Source organism: Gekko japonicus, unplaced genomic scaffold, assembly GCF_001447785.1.
Source record: "Gekko japonicus isolate JY-2015 unplaced genomic scaffold, Gekko_japonicus_V1.1 scaffold1252, whole genome shotgun sequence".
NCBI classification, from domain to species: domain Eukaryota; kingdom Metazoa; phylum Chordata; class Lepidosauria; order Squamata; family Gekkonidae; genus Gekko; species Gekko japonicus.
This window is the reverse complement of record NW_015167576.1, coordinates 502,507-525,221: the sequence shown is the minus strand read 5'-3', so window position 1 is coordinate 525,221 and position 22,715 is coordinate 502,507. Positions and strand designations below refer to the sequence as shown.

Below are 22,715 nucleotides of genomic sequence, written 5' to 3'. Positions count from 1 at the left end.
GGGGGGGGGGAGAGAGGATGCTATGAATTAATTTTGTCCCAAGAATACAGTTCCCACAATTCCCTCCTCTGGGATGAAACAGCCGCCAGGGAATGCAGAGAAAGGGCTTAAATAGCAAGTTATGCACTGCACAAAGCTACTGCAAAGGAGAATTACAGTGGACATTCAACTTTCCTGTGCCTATCTTCAATCAAGGAGCAAACAATTGCACGAAAAGTGTTTGTTTGTTTTTAATCAGACGAGTGTCACACAAATTAACCCCCTCCCTACTCTTCTTCTGGAGCTGCGGTGGCTCAAGTGGTTAAGACGCTGAACTGCAGGCTGTGGAAGGTCGGTAGTTCAGCAGTTCAAGCCCCGAGTGTGCTGCATGACGGAGTGAGCTCCCATCTCTAGTTCCAGCTCCTGCCAACCTAGCAGTTCGAAAGCAAGAAATTGCAAGTAGATCAATAGGTCCCACTTCGGTGGGAAGGTAACAGCGTTCCGTGCGCCTTGGTGTGTAGTCATGCCGGTCACATGACCACGGAAACGTCTTCGGACAGCGCTGGCTCCTCGGCTTTGAAACGGAGATGAGCACCGCAACCCTAGAGTCGGACTCGACTGGCTTTCGAGCAAGGGAACTTTTACCTTTACCTATTCTTCTTGCATTTGTCACACGATGCGCATCTGTCCCTAAGCCTTCTGTGCCATCCACAGTCTTACCTGCAGATCTAGATCTTCCTGATTCTCTTTCCTTGCTGGAGGATCTTGTATGCTGCGCACCAAAATTCTGAGGTCTCCATGGAGACCTTGACCTGTGTCTGGGACTAGGAAGGCGCCTTGGACTTCGACTTCTTGGCCGACCACGATATCCAGGGCTTCTGGATCGTGATCGATGCCTGGCATGGCCAGAGCTTGAGAATCTCGACCGTTTCGGGCTAGGACTGGCAGAATGTCTCCTTGGTGCATGAGTATCCTGTCTGTCACGTCCACGCCTGTGAAACAGAGGTGAGAGAAGCCTAAATTATTCCCAGATTTCTTAATATGACAAATACCAGCCTTAAACTGACATAAGAGTTCTCTTTCAGTTAAAATAAAGTTAGTTGCTCACACAAACTATGAAAAGTGGGTGGGTGGGAATCAATGCTCCCTCTAAGCTGTGGAGTCTTGTGAGCAAAAATTCTACTTTGTGAGCTACTAGAATTAAAGCTGTGAGTGAGCGATTTGGCTACTGCATAAATTAGTTTGCTCTGGAGCCCCAACCTTCCTGAATTAAGACAAAAATCTGTGAGCTGGAGGCTAAAAAACTGTGAGCTAGCTCACACTAACTCAGCTTAGAGGGAACACTGGTGGGAATAGATGAACTGAAAATACTGGACTTCAATATTTCATTCCTTAAATTTTCAAAGGAATACACACAACCACTAAATAAATTATTGGCCCCCAGGAATTCTACCTGAAGCATTATCAAAATGGGCCTCACACTCAACCTCCCCAGCTCCTTTCACTACAATTAAAGAATACACTGCAGAATGGGAATCCTGCTTATCCCACATGGTGTGGTGTGAACAGATATGTCTGAGAAGGAGAGAGAGGTGTGCAGATGACCCTGACATAACTTTTTAAAGAGGGAATCAGACATACACAGACACTCTTAATAGTGAAGTGACTGGATCACAAAGGAGAGAAAATCTCTGCATACCAGGGTGAGCCCCCAGATATGCAGAACAATACTAGTTTCCCCCTTGACTCACATAGTGAGGAGGGGGGAAAACAGGGCTAAAGACCTTATCTGTGCAGTGTGAAATGCTGCCAAAGGAAATAAACAGTGTTAAGAAAGCATGGGAACAAGCCTGCCTAGAAGGGGGTTTCTACTTGGCTAGCTTACGCCAAGCCCTACCCTGGATCGCCCAGGCCAACCAGGTCTCGCCAGATCTCAGAAGCCAAGCAGAGCCAGCCCTGGTTAGTACTTGGATGGGAGACCACCAAGGATTTCAGGGTCGTTCGCAGAAACAGGCAATGGCAAACCACCTCTGAACGTCGCTTGCCTTGAAAACCCTACACGGTCACCGTAAGTTGGTTGCGACTTGACAGCAGGCAATAAAAAGCTCGTGCCATTGAGCTAGAGCAAGGATCAGTTCATTGACACAGTCGATACTGCTCATCACCTGCTACTAAGGAGCTAAAGTAAAGTTTCTAGAAATTTTGAAGACATGGGAAAAGTCTATTTTTCTCTTGTTTTCTCAGAACAAAGGAAACAATTGGAAAACTTGAAATATATACAATACTTACTTTTCTATCATACCTAAACTTCTTTTATAATCTACAGGACATTATTATTGCCTCAGCAATCATTGTAGCAAGGCACTGCAACCTTCCAGGTCTGCCCTCCCCCTTCCACGCCACAAACTTTGGAGGGCAAGTGGGAATTCCACAATGTGCCCCTGCCTATGGACCACCAGCGTGTTATAAAGGGAAAAGGAAGAAGGGCAGATGATTCTGAAAGGCACTTAAGTGAATGCTACCATACCAATAATTATGACAGCATAATCCCTGCAAAGCCGTCAGTGGGGCACCCTGCAGTATATGTATTCACGCTGGTGCTGTTCGCGGTGCATAAGGGTAACTTAAGTGCCAAACAGGCTGCAAAACCATATTTTCACATAGGTGATGCTAGGCAACTGTGACAGATGGCATTCAACGGGGGAGCCACAGAAGACACTTGCTGTGGATTCAGTGCAGTGGCCAGGCCTCCGAGAACCAATGTGCTGCAAGGCATTAGCTGCCATTCCCAGACACAGGTCGAAATACATGCTCAGTACTTTCTTTAGCACAGAAGCATGCACTGATTCACTATAATGTATAAATAAGAAGGGGGAAGACTACTGCACAACAATTAATATCAAACAAAAGTAACTATAACAGAACATAATTGGGAAGTTACCTTTTTGATGAAGAGTGAGACTCAGGATTCCAGTCTGGGTACCTGTTTTGACAATAAAAGTGTCCATGAAAGAAGATGGTTATCTACATTACTATTTTAACATTAAGTATACTGTTATAAATGATAGCTGAGAACCATTGCCTTTCCCTTCATACATCTTTCAAGTACCAAGTAGGGAGGGGGCTGTGACTCCGTGGCAGAGCCTCTGCTTTGCATACAAAAGGTCCTAGGTTCAGTCCCCAGCAGCATCTCCAGTTAAAAGGACCAGGCAGCAGGGGATGTGAAAGACCCCAGTCTGAGACCCTGGAGAGCTGCTGCCAGTCCAAGGGTCTGATTCAGTATAAGGCGGCTTCATGGGTACCACCATCCAACTGGTTTTCAGTGTTAAGCCAAACACATCCAAGGAAGACTGACCCCCCCCCCCAGATAAAAAATTAAAGGGGGCAAGCAATACGCATCACCCCACTTCAACCGAAAACCCAGTTTACTGTTAGCTCGCCTTAATGTCTCTAGCATATTTGATACTCCCTCATAGAAAGGCCTCTCCCCTTCCTCAAATTTGCCCTATCCTTGGTACACCATAGAGCCTCAAGCCATTTGCCAGGGAGCATTCAGGTCCCCTTCTCTGGCTAATCTTCCTAACACTCCATGATGAAATGACACTTCATCCAAGTATCAGTTAAGAATTTTCCACTCTGCTTTGTAAACGCTGAGTTTGAGCTCTGTGAATGCTCAGAGATTAAACCCAAACTACCTTTACATGTATCTGCAGCTAGCTCCCCCCATCCCAGCAATGCCTTCTAAATTCTAAGCAGCAGAGTCTGGTGGCTCTAAATTCATTAGTATGCTAAAGAAGGCAATCCCAAAAGACAGGGTGAACACAGGTGACAAAATGCTTCTAGCCTTTTTGTCTCGCCCTCCATTACAGGGGAGTAGTTGGGGTGGCTCGTAGATAGAAAAAGTACTCCCTGGAGGGAAGCAGCCATGTTTAGAGAGGCAAGCCTTTCTGATGTAATACAGACATTCTAGGGACCCCTGAGAGACACACATCAGCACAGGATCTGAAGAGAGTTGACCAACCAGATAGAGGAAGCAGCTAAACTCGAGATCAACAGGGCCTGACTATTGGAACCATTCAGATATTTCTGCCTATCACTTTAACATCATAGGGATAAGCTACAGACCTAGTGAAAGAGGATGTGTGTCAATGCTCTCTCTAAGCTATGGGGTCCTGTGAGCAAAAATTCTACTTTATGAGCTACTGACATTAAAGTTGTGAGCAGGTGATTTGGCTACTGCATAAATTAGCTTGCTCTGGAGCCATCCTTCCTGAGCTAAGACAAAAATGTGTGAGCGAGGCTAAAAAACTATGAGCTAGCTCACACTAACTCAGCTTAGAGGGAACATTGATGTGTGTATACCTATTTCATTTCCCCATACTCCATTGCTTGTAGCCTTTCACTTTTCATTCGTATGCTCTGACTTGTCTTCACTTATTGCTTACACCCATAAAGATAATTCCTTTTTGAAATTTGCAAGCATGGAGAAAGCCTCCTGCTCTGGCTCATGTTTATCAAAGACAGGGAGAAGCAGGGAGTGTTAAAAATACTTCCAACCAGTGAGATTCCAAAAATTTCCCCTACCTCCAACCCTGTCTGAAAAGGATGAGATTCTGATTTTTCTAGAGGGTCTGACCGCCGGCTGTCAAGCTGAAATTCTACTAATGGCCTGCTGGTGGCAGTGGAGAGTAAAGGAGGGGTGAGTGGGATAAAACTGGATGGTTGAGTTCCTCACTGGGGTCTAGCTACTTGAGACCTGTGCCAGCTGTATGAATACCACATTCCCCACGATAAAGACAAGATCCTGCAGAGTCAAATTAACCCAAAGCTCTTCTGATCATTTGGACAGCATCATGGATTACAGAGCACTTGAAGATGACTTCTAATATTCTGCCTGAGAGCAATCACCGTCCCTTAAAAGGACAGCTCTAACAACCTTGTCTCAGATAAGCTGCAAGACATGTAGAAGCTTTAACACACACAAAAAAACCCCAGAAAACCAAAAAGGTTTAGATTAGAACTACAATCCACATTCCATTGAACTCAAACAGTTCAGATACTTAAAATGCAGGCCAATAAATGACCACATGAAGTATGAGAACAAGACACAGCACCACTACAGCACACAAATTAAATGAAGGTCCTTACTGCTGGCGGAGCTGACGACAGCTTTCAATATGGGTAGCAACATTCTGATGCTCAATCCAGTCCTACAAGAGAAAGACACAGCCACAAATCATGGACTAGACCAGCGTTTCCCAACCTGGAGGTCCTGGCTCAAAAGTGGGTTGCAAAGCTGGTGAAAGTGGCCCCCAGGCTTCTGCAGTTCTATTGATTCAGCATGTTCTGGTTTTTTGTGGTTCACCATACCAAGTAAATTTGGACTTGTGGGACGCCACACCAAAAACGTTGGTATGAATTAAACTATATTCACCCAGGAGGCCAAAATTCAAAAAGCAGACCCCTGCTTTAGTCCTGGAAAACAGTAACACAGTAGACTAGTTTCACTTTAGGCGCCTTCAACAAATGACAAGTCCTAGGTGGCTCAGAGGTTAAAACGCTGAGCTGCAGACCGGAAGGTCGGTAGTTCGAGACCCCAGTGCCGCGTGACCGAGTGAGCTCCCGTCTCTGGTTCCAGCTCCTGCCAACCTGGCAGTTTGAAAGCAAGAAATTGCAAGTAGATAGATAGGTACCGCTTCGGTGGGAAGGTAACAGCATTCCATGTGCCTTGGCATTTAGTCATGCCGGCTACATTACCACGGAAACGTCTTCAGACAGCGCTGGCTCTTCTCCATTGGAAATGGAGATGAGCAACACCCCCAAGAGTTGGATTTGACTGGCTTTCAAGCAAGGGAAACCTTTACCTTTCCATTAATTCAGGCCAGTCCAATTCAGTGCTTGGAACAACAGAGCATTCATACGCTCAGTTATATAAAGTCTCCAGGTTCGTACACATGTTGGCAGAAACACCACAACCAGTGCAGAGCATTACTGAACAAATACCACTGTCACAGTGTTTCTCCCTGGACAGAAAGGCCAATACAGAGCTCCTCTGGCTGTCTGCCCAGGAATAAGAGATTCCATACCAGCCCAGGGCTGCAGAAAATCATGAGGCAATAGCAGCGGGGAGGTGATGGAGATGCAAGTGCAAGGAGAGCCACAGACATGTTGCAAACTGTACCGTTCCATAGCTTCAGAATAAAAAACTGAGAAAGTTACAAAAATAAGCCAGGTATTTGTAAAAAAAAAAAGTCACATAACCATAACATAAGATCTAAAAGGCTAATTAACAATATATTGGGCTGCTAAGAGCATGTTGCATTGGTCCACTGACTTCCTTCAGCTTTTGTATAACGTCATCAAAAGACTGTGCTACCTCGTTCTCTGCTGTATGGTGACCATAACAAGAACAAAACATACTTTGCCAACAATGCCATGTGGGAACCTATTCACATGGCAATGGCATGGAAAAAAGCATTATTTCGAGCATCTCCAAAATGGCAGGACGCACTTTTCTAATAAATGTTTTAAATAATAAATTTTCTGAAGTTATCAAAACCCAAGTATTCTTCACAAAATCCAAGTATTCTTCACATTATTCTAACAAACATGAAAAAAAATCTGGACGTGATGGATACACTTAAAATGGACAGATGCTATTTTGCTACAAAGATGCCTATCCCCAAACAATCTTAATAGTAAAGGACCTCAAGTTTAAAGGCTGCTAAAAATTAAACGCAATGTGTGATTTCTTTTCCTGGGCTTCATTGTCCTGAGAAACAGCGTGGATCATTTAATATGTGAACTACAAAGCTCCAAACTGTCATAGTCATCACACTGATCAATAAGTACAATTTATATTGTTCGTTTAAAATCTGAGGCTCCACCTAGAATTAGAAAGAGGTCAGAATGTAAGGAACCCTAAGGTAAGTAGCAGAACTTTCTAGGAGAACAGGTATGGTACAGAAAAATGAGGTATTCTGTAAGAACTGAGCAATCTTGTAAGAATGAAAGTATAAACTTCAGATATTTCACAATGCATTTAATCTTCCGGTTATTGTGATTACGCAAAGGTGTATCCACAATACACTTCTGAGAAATATTCAGAGGAAAATGTAAAAAAATAACACAAATGCACAAGTCTTGATAATGTCACTCATGCCAGATCTATTTTGAAAATATTTCTGAGACAAAAATACACAATGAAGTTTGGAAATAAGAATCCTACTAATATAGCAAGTATCTTGACTTGCCTAAGATCTGATTTCCCCTTCTCAAAAGGATTTCTGACACTACAATTCTGCTTTCCACGTGGGCCTCCATCAAGAATCCTCACAAATCATAGTGCTGGAAACATACTTTGCTTTTGTTCTCTTGGCTTGAAGATGGTACAGCCTTGTGCCAACCTCTGTCTGTATTAAGTGGTTTGTGGCACTCGTGGCACAGAGTAGAGCCTGCACAAGGTATAGGTAGCCACAACTGCGCAGATTCTCACATTTCCAATGAATGCTGCTATGGCCCTACAGAAGCAGCCAGTCATAACCAAAGAATGTTGCCCAAACAAGTTTCTCTCTATGGCTTGATTCTTCATATCTTAGTGCAGGGGTCCCCAATATGATGCCCCTGGGTGCCATGCTGACACCTTTCCCAGTGCCCACCATGTGTCTTGAGAAAGTGGGGGGGGGGCCCGGGGGGGCTTTGCTCAGTTGACCAGTGGAGCTCTGATTGGCTGTGCAGATTTTTTAAAATGTTGCTCCGGCAGCAGCTGCCATCACAGCACAAGCATCTTGACTATGAGACTGAAGGTCAGCTCTCACAACCACTCTACTGCTGGCGCTGCCTCCTCTGGCAGCCATTTTGTAACTGTGCCTCACCACGCTGTGTCAGAAATCCAAAGGTGCCCGTAGGCTCTAAAAGGCTGGGGACCCTTGTCTTAAGAGGGATCAACGCTAAACATTTTCCACGAGCCATTTAAATCCCAATGACAGCGTGGAGAACATGTGCAGTGTACGTGTCCTGGGGGGCGGGGCGGGGGAGAGGAAACAGGAAAAAAAATCAACTCACCTTCAAGTGTCTACATTCTACATTACACAGAGAACACATATGTGGAAATATTCTTGGAGATGCAGCGTAGTAATCGTTCATCATGGAGGGAGTAGGTAGTCTCTTCAACTTCTGTGCGTCGGCCTGTGAAAAAGCTGGAAGCCACGTGGCTTTCACCACGCCAAAAGGGGACTCTATAGGACCTTCAGGCGTTTTCTGGAAATTCTTCTGGCCACCTGTCGGTCGAGCGGGGGCATTAGGAGGCTTAGCCCTAGGTTCATGCTGAATCCTGTCATGCCTGTTGACGGTCCCAAGCATTTCAGGAACAAAATGGGGCGGCGGCTGGTTCATAGGAGGCATCATGGGGGGTGGAGGCAAGTGCTGCGGGACAGGAGGCATCATGGGCGGAGGCATCATAGGCGGCATCATGGGTGGGGCTGGTGGGGCTGTCACAGGTGCCACAGGTCCTGCTGGAGGCAGACATAATCCAGGCATTTTGTTGGCAGCATCCATGACAAAAAAGTTCTGGGGAGGCGGCGTACTTTTCTGAAACCCCATTCTCTGAATTAGTTCTTCAACAATGTTGATTGGATTACTGGCTACAGCAGATGGTGCAGTAGGCACAGGAACGGTCTGCTGAGCCTGAAACCCTTTCATGGTCTCTGCAGTTGCCACACCAGCATCGTACACTTTGACGTCAAGGGGGCCATCAGAATATCCATACTTGCTTTCGTGCCCATAATCAATCACTTTGCTCTTTACCATGGAACCACAGCCTTCGTCACTGCGAAAGGTTTCCTTTTCCCTGCTCTGGGAGGGTAAACTAGGAAACTGGCGAGCCATCTTGCGCATTCGGATATCCCGCAAGATTAAAGGCATGTTTTCAGGTGTGAGTTGATCATCTGGATAGCGACTAAGTTCCTCCAAGTCTTCATTAGATAAGCCAAAGCTTGCCAAGATGCTCGAGGCACTCTCGTTTGTGTAACGGCCTGGGACATTTGTGTTGTGTTGTGGAGCAGGCTGGCCCTGGCTACTATTCCCATGGGCAAATGGGTTATTATCCCAGCGTGTGTTGCGGCCATCTTCCTTCTGCTGGTTTCTCCGCTCCCTTGCTTGTCTTGGATCCGTTCTATGTTGAGTGACCTGGACATCTGGCCTCGGAAATCCTGCCCCTGCTTCTCTTCCCATGAATTGCTGGGGCCCTCCAAGACGTGGGCCAGGTGGGGGCTGTCCTAGAATACTAGTTTGTCTTGGCCCCCGAAAAGGCTCATGTGGGGCTGTGTCAGATGCATTAGGTCCCCTTGGTCGCTGATGCATGTTTCCTCTAGGATTAAACATGGCGGTCTTCAGGAATGCCTCGTTTAACAAGGCATAAGTCACTACAGAATTATGTGAGGCAACAGAGTTCAACTGGTGAAGAGCCAACTGTGTCTTAATCTGAGCAAGCTGTAAAGGGCCCAACAGAAGTGGGCTGGCAATGCCAAGATTCAGAGAATTCACAAGGGGTGTAAAACTTTCCAAGAACACCACAAAGCTGAAAGTTAAAACACAAATATTAGATTACATTTGTCTTTGAATTCAATTTTTACAGCAGACTCTGCCAGTAAGGAAGTTGTTTTGGGGAAAGCTCACGAACTTTCTTGTTCAATTAACTATTTTTAGCAAAAGGCTTAATTTATTGTCCACTCCAAAAAATCATATAAAACAAGCTTAACTGACATAATTAGGCACTGTTGGTTTTTACTCTGAACAGGCACCCACGTTTTCATGATCTGATCAACATCAACAGCAAAGTTACTGTGATTTTATTCCATTATGCCTAAATATCAGGAGCAATTTATTGACAAGGCCATTAGGAAAGCACAGATCCTAGTACAAGAGTATATATGTAGTTCACCTAAGGTACATTTTTGATACAGCAAGTTACAGCAGTATTATTCCTGCAATCTGCTATATGAGCAAAACTAGGGGACATTTGGCCATTTACTGGAAAAAAGGGTTATGCGACATTTTCAGATAAATTGCTTCCACCATTTCAAACAGAAGGTAATTAAAAATAAACCAGAACAGATGTGCAGGAAAGATCACGGCAGCATAGCAAAAGTCCATTAACAGACTACCTAACTTAGCCTGTCCTCCTTCTTTGTTACAGGCCCCACATTACATAAGTTATCCTGCCACAACAGTTCTTCATAATTGGCTATGCAAGTCATACACACACATCAGTACCTCTGGAAAACCTTGATGTCTAATCTATGTTTCTGTTCATAGCCTTTTATTGCAATGTGTTTTTTCACTGTAGTGCAATGTGTTAAGTCAATCTAAGGACTCCCCGACCCAATCCTGCAGTGAGGATTGCAGAGTTTCTACTAATGCTACTCAGAGAGCTATGTATGTCTATAAATTATACGCACAGAAGGTTTGCATAAACAGAGATGTGCAAGTCAATGGAGGTGGATATATTCGCAGGGACAAATTGTGAGACGAGTTCTTCCCCTAGTAGCTGTGACTACTGTACTGAAGGGGATGGGAAGGCAATGGATGCATTACCTCCATGTTCCCCAGCTGGAATAACCCAGTACCATGCTGTGGTAGCTCCAGCTGCACCCATTGACAGAGAGGGAGAAGCAACACCAGACATGCGTACTTGCTACACTGCTCTTTGGTCTCACTCCATTTTTGGGCAAGTGCCCACGTGCATGTCCAGAACAGTGGTTGTTTATTCTTGCCTTTCTGCTCTCTCTTTCTGCCAAAAGATCACAGTCACACAGCACTTGTATTATTGCACAGCTTCCCAGATTTCAGGATAGCTCTGCAAACAAAGAGAAGTCCTCGCTACGCAACCACACCATGGAACCATTAACTGTGCAGCAGAAATTAGCAGTTTTGCAGAAGAAAAAGCAGAAGATTTTTCACTTGTTTCCCCCCCCCAGTTTTTTTAAAGACATAACAAAACTGGAGCAGAAGTTATTTATGGTTGAATTTCTGTAATTTTAATAAATGTCAACACAAGCCGCACTTAAAGTGTAACAGGAAAGATGAAAAAAAGCAAACAACACTGTTCTTCATGGACAAACATTTATTAATAAAAATACAAATCCAAGACTAGCAGTCTATCATGAACCTCAAAATGGCAAGTGCCTATAAATGCCAAACCTTTACCACTTCCTGGAAAGTTCTATTAGCTTTCAAAAATGGAATATGTAAACCAGAGGATTCATCAATTTACACTGACGACAGACATGACAGAAATCCAGTAGTGTGGCAAGAGACCCTTACATCGCCCATCAGTTCAATGCTTACTACCACACAGCTCTCAAATCAGTAAGCAGATGTACACTCACCTGCATGCTTTCCAACAGTAGTTTACTCCACAGCAGCACAGTATTTTAATTCTCTACTCCTCTGCACTGTCAACTCAATGGGGACTTCCACTGATCTGGCAGTGAGGATAGTAGAGCAGTGATTATTTCACTACTGAAGGGCACAGGACAGGACATAACACAACACATCCAGGAAAGCTGCATCTGAAAAGCACAGCTTCAAAATGGAGTTAGAACTTTCACTCCAAACTAACTATTCAGCTCCATGTTCCATGCCCACATCTAGGCACACTTAAGTTTCTCGTAAGGTCTAGTTTACCTATGTAGGAGAAAGAGAGATGCGGTAGGATGGACTGCAATGCTGAAGGTGGTAGACTGCTGTTCCGAATGCTCCTTTGCATTAAAAACTAAAAGAAAACCAGAACAGGTGTAGTGATGTGAAACTTCTGGAAATTTTGAAGCCATTGGGGGGGTTCCCCCCCAATTGTTCAAGAAAAAATGGAAATTTGGGAGAAAACTGAAATATATGCAAACCTAATCTAATTTTATTGCTTTAACAATATAGAATGTATCATTCATAAATTACTGTGCATATAAAATTACATGTCACATATCGATGACCTTTTAAACGTTATAAATGCCTTAGTTTTTTATCAGCAAAACTCCAAATATACCCAACGCTTGAGAGAAAACTGCTAGCTGATGCACTCTATGCTAACCGAGCACCATATATGCTTTCATTTTTGCTATCTGGTTCAAGAGAGTTCAGTTGCCAATGAAGCTGTCACCGTTTTCCTCTGAGGCTTTGTTGCAGTTTCTGCCCTACCTCCTGAGTTTTCCCTTCCAACAAGGCATGGCAATAAGCTACTTATTACCCTACCTATGTCACAGTGGTTTGAGAAAAGGTGAAAAGATCACCCGCGAGGCCAACCACGTCAAGTCAAAACAACAACAAAAGGTATGCAGCAGTTGAAAAGCAATGAAAGCCTTGCATGCTCCCCCTTGGAAGGCTAGGCATCCTTCTAGGTGCAGAAACGCATCTTGGATTTAAGAGGCTGTATATGTCTACAACATGCCTACCCTGTCTTTGAAAGCATTTAATTCATCCAAAAAAGAAAATATTTCACCAGAGGGGTTTTTTCGGTACTCCCCAAATTTTCAGATTGTCCACTGAAAAAGCTGGAAAAGGGCCTGGGGTGGGGGGAGTTGTTCCAATTTCCCCTGGTTTTTCCCCCCAGGCCTCCACATCTCTAAAAAGATGTAATGCTTACACACACACACATGTTGTGGTGGTATTCTACATGAAGGGAGTTTTCAGTGTATTAAATATTTCAACATGCAATCCTCCAGTGTAGTGCAATCCTTTATAATAGCATTTTATTACTGTTATTATCAGAGGTCATTTCGGGGGGGATCGCAGGGGATCGCAGTTCCCCCGGGTGAGGAACAGGGGGCGGGGCACATGATGAAGCCCCGCCCCCTACTTCCGGCCACCCCTTCACTTGGAGTCTCAGAGCGGCTTACAAACTCCTTTCCCTTCCCCTCCCCACAACAGACACCCTGTGAGGTGGGTGGGGCTGAGAGAACTCTGACACAAACTGCTCTTTTTCAAGGACAGCTGTGCCAGAGCTTGTGACTGACCCAAGGTCACATCAGCAGGTGCAAGTAGAGGAGTGGGGAATCAAACCCGGTTCTCCCAGATTAGAGTCTGCACACTTAACCACTACACCAAACTGTTCAACCAGGAGGAGGCAGGAGAAGAGGGAGGGTAAGTTGCTTCCTCCCTGCCTCTCCCCACCTCTGCCTGCCTGGGGCCAGAGAGGGCCTTCACGGGGCTTCCTTGCACTCCCGCCGGCCTTGCAGGTCCACCGCCGGGCCCCTCATGCGGCTCGGCAGTGGAGCTGCAAGGCCGTCGCCGCCGGCCGGGACCATTGGGGGCGGGGTGTGTGACCTTATGACACACTTTCGGTGATGTCAGGGGGTGTGGCCTTATGACACACTCCCGGTGATGTCAGGGTGTGTGGCATATGCTAATGAGTTATGCTAATGAGTTCCCCTAGCTCTTTTTCTACGAAACGACCCCTGGTTATTATTATTTATCACATTTCTGGGTCACTCAATCCCTTACTCTGGGCAATTTACAACAGGTTAAAAACAGTACAAAATTACAGATTAAAATCAACAAAAATTTTACATCAGCCTGACCTCATTCTTTTCCATAGGCAAATGAATCCTAAAATAAACCATGGGGGGGGGGGACACCGAATTCAGGAGGGTTGCATGTCGAAAGTAAAATACCAAGTATAACTATGAGCTAATCTTGGTTTTGAACATTTGAGCAGTGACAATTAAGCCAATATTTTCTAAAGTTACAAAACTGCTAATCATAAACTGTTGTCTAGCGCTGGAAGTGCAGTCTCTCTGCTTAATAACGAAACACAGCTACAAGAGACAGCTCCATAGAAGCACTTTTTTCTGTAGGAAAGAAATGCTCAATCAGCTGCTCGATGCCGTTATGCTACAGCCTACCAAAACTATGATGAGAAACTCTGAAAAGAGTCTCTGGAATAGACGGGGTTGGCGCTGAACACTCAATGGCAATATCTGAACAAGGAAAGAAGGAGGAAACGGGGAGGGGGGGTTAGTACAACCTCATCACAATGAAAATGAAGACATTAGGGGGTCAGAATGGTGAAGCAAACGTTCACATGCTGCTGTAGCTGATGCTGCGGCTAAGAGGAGTGCCATTTTTAGGGACAAAAGACACACGTAGCAAGAAGTTCAAAGGTGCATTCATAAACTGTGAAAGGAACAGCCATAAATTCCACCACATTACAGGAGTGGAGCATAGGCTGTGAAGGTAACCGAAACCCTTCAAGAATTTGTCTCCAAGAGCAATGCCTCGTAGCTTGGTAGGATACTGATATGGCTGTTAAGTGACTCTGTTTAAGGAGAGCTGAGTGTTTGGGAATGTACTATTCTATAACTGACTCAACTAGAATGCCCTCTTTGATTCTCATTGACCTTCCTGGTTCATGTGTTTGTTTTAACTGTTTTGTATATGAGTTTTTAACTTGTTCTAATGTTTTTATTGTTGGAGACCCTAAGTTGGGTGGAAAAGCAGCCAGGAAACAGCTAGATGATCCTTTTTTGATGAAGGGGAGGGGCCATGTCTCTGTAGAAAGAGAAAAGGCCTAGTTCAAAATCCAGTGAGAAATGCTACTGCAGAAGAATTCACCCTCGCAAAGGTTGCAAAGTAGCATTCTTCTCAAAGTGGTCCTATTCTAGTCACATCCTGTGGGTAACCCATCCTTGCTGCCTAACCGTATTTATGCAAAAGGAAGTGTATGTGTTAAATGCTGTCAAACTGCTTCAGACTTCTGGCAACCCTATGAATTAATGTCCTCCAAAACGTGAACAGCCTAACTCAGATCTTCCACACTGAGGGCTGTGGCTAATTTACCCATCTCAGCTTGGGTCTTCCTGTTTTCCTGCTGTCTTCAACTTTTAAGCATTACTGTCATTTCCTACAACTCTTGTCTTTTCATAATGTGACCAAAGTATGATAGCTTCAGTTAGTCTCTAAGAAGAAATCAGGCTTCATGTGATCTAGAACCCACTTACTTGACTTTTTGGTCGTCCATGGTATGTGTAAAACTCTCCTCCAACACCACATTTCAAATAAATCAACTTTCTTCCTGTTAGTTTTCTTCACTGTGGAATACTACGGCATGGAATTTTAACTTGATGACCTGCCTAAAATGTTTCATAGACACTAAAATGTACTACTGGACATAACTGTAACTTGTACACAAACGTAAAATAACCCCTTCTTTTTGATGGCATACCTGAAAAAATTAGATTTGCAGGCAGTCACCGAACACCTGGATCTCAATGGCTAAGGGGTACCTGTGTTATAGTCTGTTAGAAGCTTTCAACAGGGGCCACACAGAATTTCTTTCTGCCATTTTAATTCATCACACCAAGAATGAGTGGAATTGGGGGGGAGGTCTAAGTAATTAGCAATCCTTGGGGCCATGCAGTATAAGCGCATCTAAGTCTCCAGAGAAAACATAACCTGTGTTTCTGCTAACTGCAATATTATTTCTGGAGAAAGAAATAGTTATGTCTGTGGCCACCTCAAGTGAAAAAAATGTACTGGGATGAGAGCATGGCACTTTCCCCCAGGTTGGTTAGCAACCCAAACTGATGCAGAAAGGACTGTATGGTTTGGACATCTTTGAACATGCTCTCCACAGCAAAAGGTAGCAATCCAAACACGAAAAGATCAGAATACTCTAGATTCACAGGTGAGTGATGAGCAAGACTATAATCTTTGCAAATACCCTTGGTGCCAAAGCCAACCTGAATGTGAAGGCTCAAAACTGATAGCTGACATCCAAGTGGGCAAAGTGGAGGTCCTTATGATGTTAGAGGAAGTATGGGGCAAGTAGGCTTCCAAGAGACCCATTGTCCATCCATAGTGCCTCCATGACAAATCATAGTATCTCCATTCAGAAAGATTTCTTCCTTTGCCCTATTGCTTTTAATACCAAGGCAGCACCCAGGCCATCCAACAATGAGAGTCTGGATTTGATTAAGGCAAATGGGTTTCCCAAGGCATATGAGAGAGCCAGTTTGGTGTCGTGGTTAAGTGTGCGGATTCTAAATCTGGGAGAACCAGGTTTGATTCCCCACTCCTCCTCCACTTGCACTTGCTGGATGACCTTGGGCAAGCCATAGTTCTGGCACAGTTGCTCTTGAAAAAAGAGCAGTTTCTATCTCTCAGCCCCACCTACCTCACAGAGTGTCTGTTGTGGGGAGGGGAAGGGAAAGGAGTTTGTGAGCCGCTCTGAGACTCCTTTGGGTAGTGAAGGGCGGGGTATAAATCCAATCTCTTCTCTTCTTCTTGTAAAACCCAGTCCACGCGTTATTACAAAATGGTTTTCATTACCAACTCACAGAGTTCAGGATGTGGAATAACCTTTTCAGCTGTCTTGCTTGGGGGAAAACAACCCTTTTGGATTAGAATGAGGCTGGCCCATGGGGGTCGTCATGACCTTCAGAACCTTGATGGCCTCAGCTAACTATGAAAAGCTTCCTGAACACAAGGGTTGTTGTTCAATACCCAGTATCTCTTTCTCTGAATGAGGGATGTGATGCCTCAGACACAGAAACAGCTATTAAATTTTCTTCTTCAGATCCTTTACCCATCTGGGGACTAGCCGTCTTTTCCTCCACTCTCTTTAGCTCACTGTGAGGCCCTACAGCTGAGATTACCAATCTCTGGGTGTAGGAAAGTATAAAAGTTTGACTCTTCTGCATGTAACCAAGATCGGGTAACCTGTTCAGTTGTACCACAGTAATCAAAATACAGGAGAGGAGGTCTACTACTGCGAAACAGCTTGATGCCCCACCCATGTAATCCAATTAACACTTGTTCAAGCATCTGACTGCCAAACACCAACGGAGGAGTTCAGACTGGGGAAGTCATGGCCTCCTAAGGGCTTACCTCCCAGCAGGTGATTGTGCGAATGGCTATCTGGTTGATGGTGTGCATCCCACATTCCTGCCATTTTCTGAGCTCGAGCCCTGACAGCTGTTGCACTGCATTTCCCCATCTGCCAAACTAAGTGCCCTGGGGCTCATCCATTACATCTTCTTCCAGATGTTGATCAGTGGCCTCTCCCTAGCACTGTCAGGCAAAGAGATAACCAGCCCTGAGGCCTCTTCCTGCTGTGTTGCCTTTCCAGTGCATCAGCCTAATGAACTTCCCACTATTCTGTCCCTAACAGTAAAAAAATCAACTTTTTAAAATGAGCACAGTGGGAAAGGAGAAAAAAGACAAAAGGCAGATCTAGAACGGCAAACCTAGACAGCATGATAAAAAGTAGAGCACACAGTGAGGTGTGTGCGTGGTGGAAGCTGTCAAGAAACAGAAAGGAAATGGTGCCCTGCCAACAAAAGTCCATATGGTCAAAGCAATGCTATTCCCAGTAGTAATGTATGGCTGCAAGAGTTGGACTGTAAGGAAGGCCAAGCACCAAAGAATAGATGCTTTTGAACTATGGAGTTGGAGAAGACTCTTGAGAGTCCCTTGGACCGCAAGGAGATCAAATCAGTCATTCCTAAAACAAATCAGCCCTGGCTATTCCCTGGAAGGCCAGCTGAACCTCAAATACTTCGGCCACCAAATGAGAAGGCATCATTCACTGGAGAAGACCATGATGCTAGGAAAGACTGAAGGTAAAAGAAGGGAACGGCAAAGAATGAGATGGTTAGACAGTGTTATTGATGCAACGAATATGCAATTAAGCAAACTCCGGAGGACGGCGGAAGACAGGAGGGCCTGGTGTGATGTGGTTCATGAGGTCGCGAAGAGTCGGGACTCGACTGTGCAACTGAAGAACAACAGAACTGCAAAAGGTCTGTAGTAACAGAGCTCCTCCTGCACTCACTCCTGAGGCAGGAAAAATACTGAAGGAGAGATGATGTCCCCTCCAGTCCAGGCAGGGTACTTAAAAACTGTCCTACCTCCAAATGTCAGGGGAAGGAAAGCTCTCCACTTTCAAATCCCATTTTTAAGAGATCAGCCGCAGTTTGCAATGGTTTTCTAATACAGGTCCAAGGCTGCCTGAAGATGCATACATTCCCCCACACACACTTTTTTTAGGGAGAATTGCAAGTAATATATAATGTTCGCTTTGTGTGATTAATACTGGGTATGGATCTTATTTTACCCTTTTTTCCCAACCTTCTGCAGTATTTCTGTATGTCCTAATTGATTCTAAAATTAAATCTCTAAATAGGATACTAATGAATGAATGCACAAGATGAGCACTTATTTTCGGCACAGCACTAATGGTTCCAGAAAAGATGGGGCTCAGAGCAAGCAGCAGGCTCTGCGACACTTGCTTCCATAAATACCAAGGCTGCTCATAAGACTAGTTTTTCCTCAGAAGTCTGACAGTTTTAACATGAGATAAATCAAGATGGATCAAGTTTTAATATGAGGCAGTATTAGGTAGTACTGCAGTACAGCAAAGCAACTGGTATGAACAGAACTGGGCATATTGTAGGCTGGGGCTCGACAAATCCCATGCCTCAGGTATCCATGCCACCAGGAAATTTCATTGTAATGCCCAGTATTTTCTACAATGATTTTATAGTAACATACCTTAGTTCTCTCCTTTCATTCTGCAAATTAAACAATATATTATATAAATGTTCCTCCAATCCGTTCTTTCCAAGCAGAAATTTCTCGTACTAATTTGTGCAACCCCAAATACAGAGTTCAATGGCTCATATAATACATACATTTCCCTGTTCTGCGCAGTTTTGGTGTAGTTGCCATAAGCAGGACTGACCACTGGACCAGAAAATTTAAGAAACTTGAATCATAGAAAGTTTGATACTTATAAACACTGATGATTCAGTGGAATATTTGACTGCACTGGTCAAGTAACCAGTGTGTCAATGATAAAACAAAAGGACTTATGTGGAGTACTGAAAGCTTGCACTGTGACAGCCAGAAAATATATTCAGTGGGACTGTCACTAACGTTAATACAGCATCAACATATTTTTGAGCCAATCAATTAATAGTTTATTACGACCTAAGATCAGAAATCAAGCTTGTCAAATGACAGAGATTACTAGGTTTCAGAATACACTGAATATAAAAACATATTTGCCAGGATAAAATTTGTTCTAGTCACGCTGGGCATAACAGAAAATATACATATATGTACATTTGTTAAAATGTTAAATCTGTGAAAAGAAGAGCATATTCTTCTGCCTGAACAAGCCAAAGCACAGAATTTCACTACCTTTATAGGAACTTCATTACAACAGTCGGTTAGAAGCAGGAAAACATAAAATTAATTGGATCTGCCCGGATATTTGGACAATTGGAGTGATATACAAAATCCGAATGTTCTGGTAAAACTGGCAATATAGGAGGGCACGTTCAATTGTTTCTATCGAACCAGACTGACAAGGACAGAGATGTTTCACATACGGGATACATGCATACTTCCCATCGAGCAGGGCAGATGGTAGCACGTTAAGTTGGGGCCAAGGTGAAAGCTCTGCAATGTTTAGGGAGTTTCAGCAGATATAAGTGGCTAGATGGAACAAGTTATAATTCCCCACTGCTGGAATAGAGAAAGCGTTCGGTCAGTCCACTTAATGGGAGGTGTCCCATAGTCTCTGTTTAACTATTCTTTTAGCTCCTTGAAAACCAAGATGCAAAAGGTATGTAGAGAAGAAACCCAAGAAAAGCAGTTTGTCCTCAATTGCTCTCACCCACCTTGAATGAAAACTGTCTGAAAATAAGGGGGGGGGGGGGGAAGCTGAAGCCAGAAACATATAATTTGAAACCATGCCCAGGCTTCTAATTCTACCAGGACCTATTTTCGAAGAAACACACACTGTGCTTTCCACAACTACCCCAAGAGGGCAAAGAGGAATGCTTCCTCCAATATGAGAAATACTGAACTTCTGGTTGATGGCGACACGCTAGCAGACTCACCTCCCGGACGTCCCGGGAGTGAAGCTGTGCTCCAGCTGAAGGAGGGGGTGTGCAGGCTCACTACTCCCCCAGGGACCCTGGCCATGGAGCTTTTGAGAGGTTGCCTCTTCGACGGCGTAATGCCAGAGAATTGAGGCACCTCTTCACTCTGATGGTTCTTCGTGCTGAGAGACCGAATGGACTAAGTGACGCTGATTGGGGCAAGCGCAGGAGATCGAACGTGAAATGGAGTGTAAACGAGGTCTGTGGACCGATTATGAACGTGAGTCATTAAGCATTGATTAAAAAGAAAAGAAGCTCCCCACCCCACGGAACAGAAGATAAGGCGAGCGGGGGATGGACGCCTCCCAAACGCATAGACTTTAGAATGATTGAGGGGGGGAGCGGAAGCATAAAAGGTTAAAACTGCTAAGGAGTACTTACCCAACGAGCCAGCAAAGACTTTGGCAGACTCCATGCGCCACCTGCTGGACCAAATGAATAATCTCAAAGAGCAGATGACATCAATGACCCAGTGTATCACCACTCAACAAAATCAGATAAGCGAGACTCTGAAAATGATGAATCAAACAAATGAGAAGGTGAAAGAAGTGGATGCCACTACCCAAAAGGTGAAGAAGAAAGTACAAAAACTGGAAAAGAAGCAAGTTTCTACAGAAGAGCAATTGCTACAATTACAAATGGAAAAGGCTAATATGATCCTTCGCTTTCAGGACTTGCCAGAGACTAAGGGAGAAAATCTGAAGGAAGTGATGAGTGAAATACTGGCCCCAGTGACAGAGATGAAGGTGGAATTTTTGCTAAGCAAAATGGATGTGGCCTACAGGTCATATTCAGGATACATAAGGAAAAATAATCTGTCTGGGGAAATTGTCGTAAGATTGTCAAAGAGGCATGTAAGGGATGCAATCCTGAAAGCAGTATCTGGAGCACCCCTTAGAGCTAGGGAGAGTGTCATCAGAGTACTGAAGGATATTCCATTTGAAATAAGGCAGCGGAGAAAGAAATATAAAGATCTTGTTCTTTTTCTTCAAACAAATTCAATTGGATATAGATGGCTAATTCCAGAAGGCATCACCTTCAAAATTAAGGATAAAAAAGAAAAGATTGACTCTGTTCTGAAAGCGAGAGAATTTTTAAGACTCCAGCTGGGAGGGCCAGAGGAGGAAGAAAAAGAAGGGGACAGCAAGTCCAGTGGCGAGCTGGAGTTGGGTTCTTCCGGAGAGGACTCTATCTGAGAAAGAGGCAGCAGCTCCTAAAAGTCCTTATAAGTTGCGGAAGAGATTGGACAAGAAGTGAAGGCTGAAGGACTCTGAATTGTGCCTTTGAAAAATTTTGAATTGAGATGTTGGGATATTTCCTGATATCAGTTAAATTTAAGATGTGGGAAAAGTTAACAGACTATGTGACTCAGTTTGTAATGAGATTAATATGATTAAGACTAGATGTGTATTTAAGCTGATTAGAAGATCTCCTCTCTTGGGTTTTAGTCAGTAGTGGGTATCTTTTCTTTATCCCCTTAAATATAGTCCCCTTCATTATTTCTGTTATAGTTTGTAGTTTTAATAAAAATGCAATAAAAAATTCCCCATCGGGGAGTAAAAGAGAGAGAGAGAGAGAGAAATACCACTTGCTGTTCCTAACAGTACTTCTGCTAACTGTCACTTGTGAAACTATGACCAATTCCACACTGACAATGTTTGTCACTCATTTTTCCCTATTGTGTGGCTGTTCCATTACGCAAGTTTGGCCACCCCTGGTTTGGAGTGATGTAGTGGTTAGAAGGCGCCACCGTGGTTCAGAAGTTAAGACGCTGAGCTGCAGACCGGAAGGTCTGTAGTTGGACAGTTCGAGACCCGAGTGCCACGTGACGGAGTGAGCTCCCGTCTCTGGCCCCAGCTCCTGCCAACCTAGCAGTTGGAAAGCAAGAAATTGCCAAGTAGATACATAGGTATCGCTTTGGTGGGAAGGTAAAAGAGCTCCATGCGCCTCGGTGTTTAGTCATGCCGGCCACATGAACACGGAAACGTCTGTGGACAGCGCAGGCTCTTCGCCTTGGAAAATATGTTTTTATAGTCAGTGTATTCTGAGACCTAGTAATCTCTGTCATTTAACAAGCTTGATTTCTGATCTTAGATCGTAATAACCTATTAACTGATTGGATTGGATGGGCCAGAGGCCTGATCCAACATTGGCTTCGCTTATGTTCTTATGTTCAAGGGAAAGCTTTACCTTTTACCCTTAGTGGTTAGGAGCGCAGACTCTAATCTGGGAGAACCGGATTTGATTCCCCACTCCCCCTCCCCCATGCAGCTGCTGGTGTGACCTTGGGCCAGTCACAAGTTCTCTCAGAGCTGTTCCCTCACGGGCAGTCCTCGAAAGAGCTCTCTCAGCCCCAGGGGAGGGGGAAAGGAGGCTGTAAGCCGCTCTGAGACTCCGGGTGAGGTATAAATCCAATCCCCTCCTCCTCCTCCACTCGCACCAGAGTTCTGTCAGAGCTGTTCTCTCAAGGGCAGTCCTCGGGAGCGCTCTCGCAGCAGCGCCTCCCTCGCAGGGTGTCTGTCTGTCGCGGGGAGGGGAAAGGAGGCTGTAGGCCGCTCTGAGGCTCCCGAATGACGGGCAGGGTACAGACCCAGTCTCCCTCTCCTCTTTTTGCCCTTCCCTCCTCTTCGTCGGGGAGCCCAAATCAGCGCGCGCTAGAGGGCCCGGTGGGCACTGGGCCCCGGCTGCTGCGGCCCTCTGAGGGCCGGGAGACGAAGAGGCCCAGCCGCCAGCGCCAATCCGGAGCCAGCCAGCCCCTCCCCGCGGCGGGGGGGGGGACCAGAGTAGAGTCCCCCT

The 22,715-nt window shown here is 44.8% G+C and overlaps 1 protein-coding gene across 1 annotated transcript in view; it reads right to left on the bottom strand.

Annotated features, from left to right (window-relative positions):
• ZNF638 (zinc finger protein 638) overlaps positions 1–22,715 on the bottom strand; it is a 77,728-nt gene that overhangs the window by 34,840 nt on the left and 20,173 nt on the right. Inside the window, exons 2-5 of the mRNA XM_015413869.1 lie at positions 8,044–9,556; positions 5,128–5,189; positions 2,921–2,962; positions 700–971 (exon numbers count right to left, since the gene is read on the bottom strand). Coding sequence (XP_015269355.1) covers positions 700–971; positions 2,921–2,962; positions 5,128–5,189; positions 8,044–9,556 — 1,889 coding nt within the window. The remainder of the gene's footprint in view (positions 1–699; positions 972–2,920; positions 2,963–5,127; positions 5,190–8,043; positions 9,557–22,715) is intronic.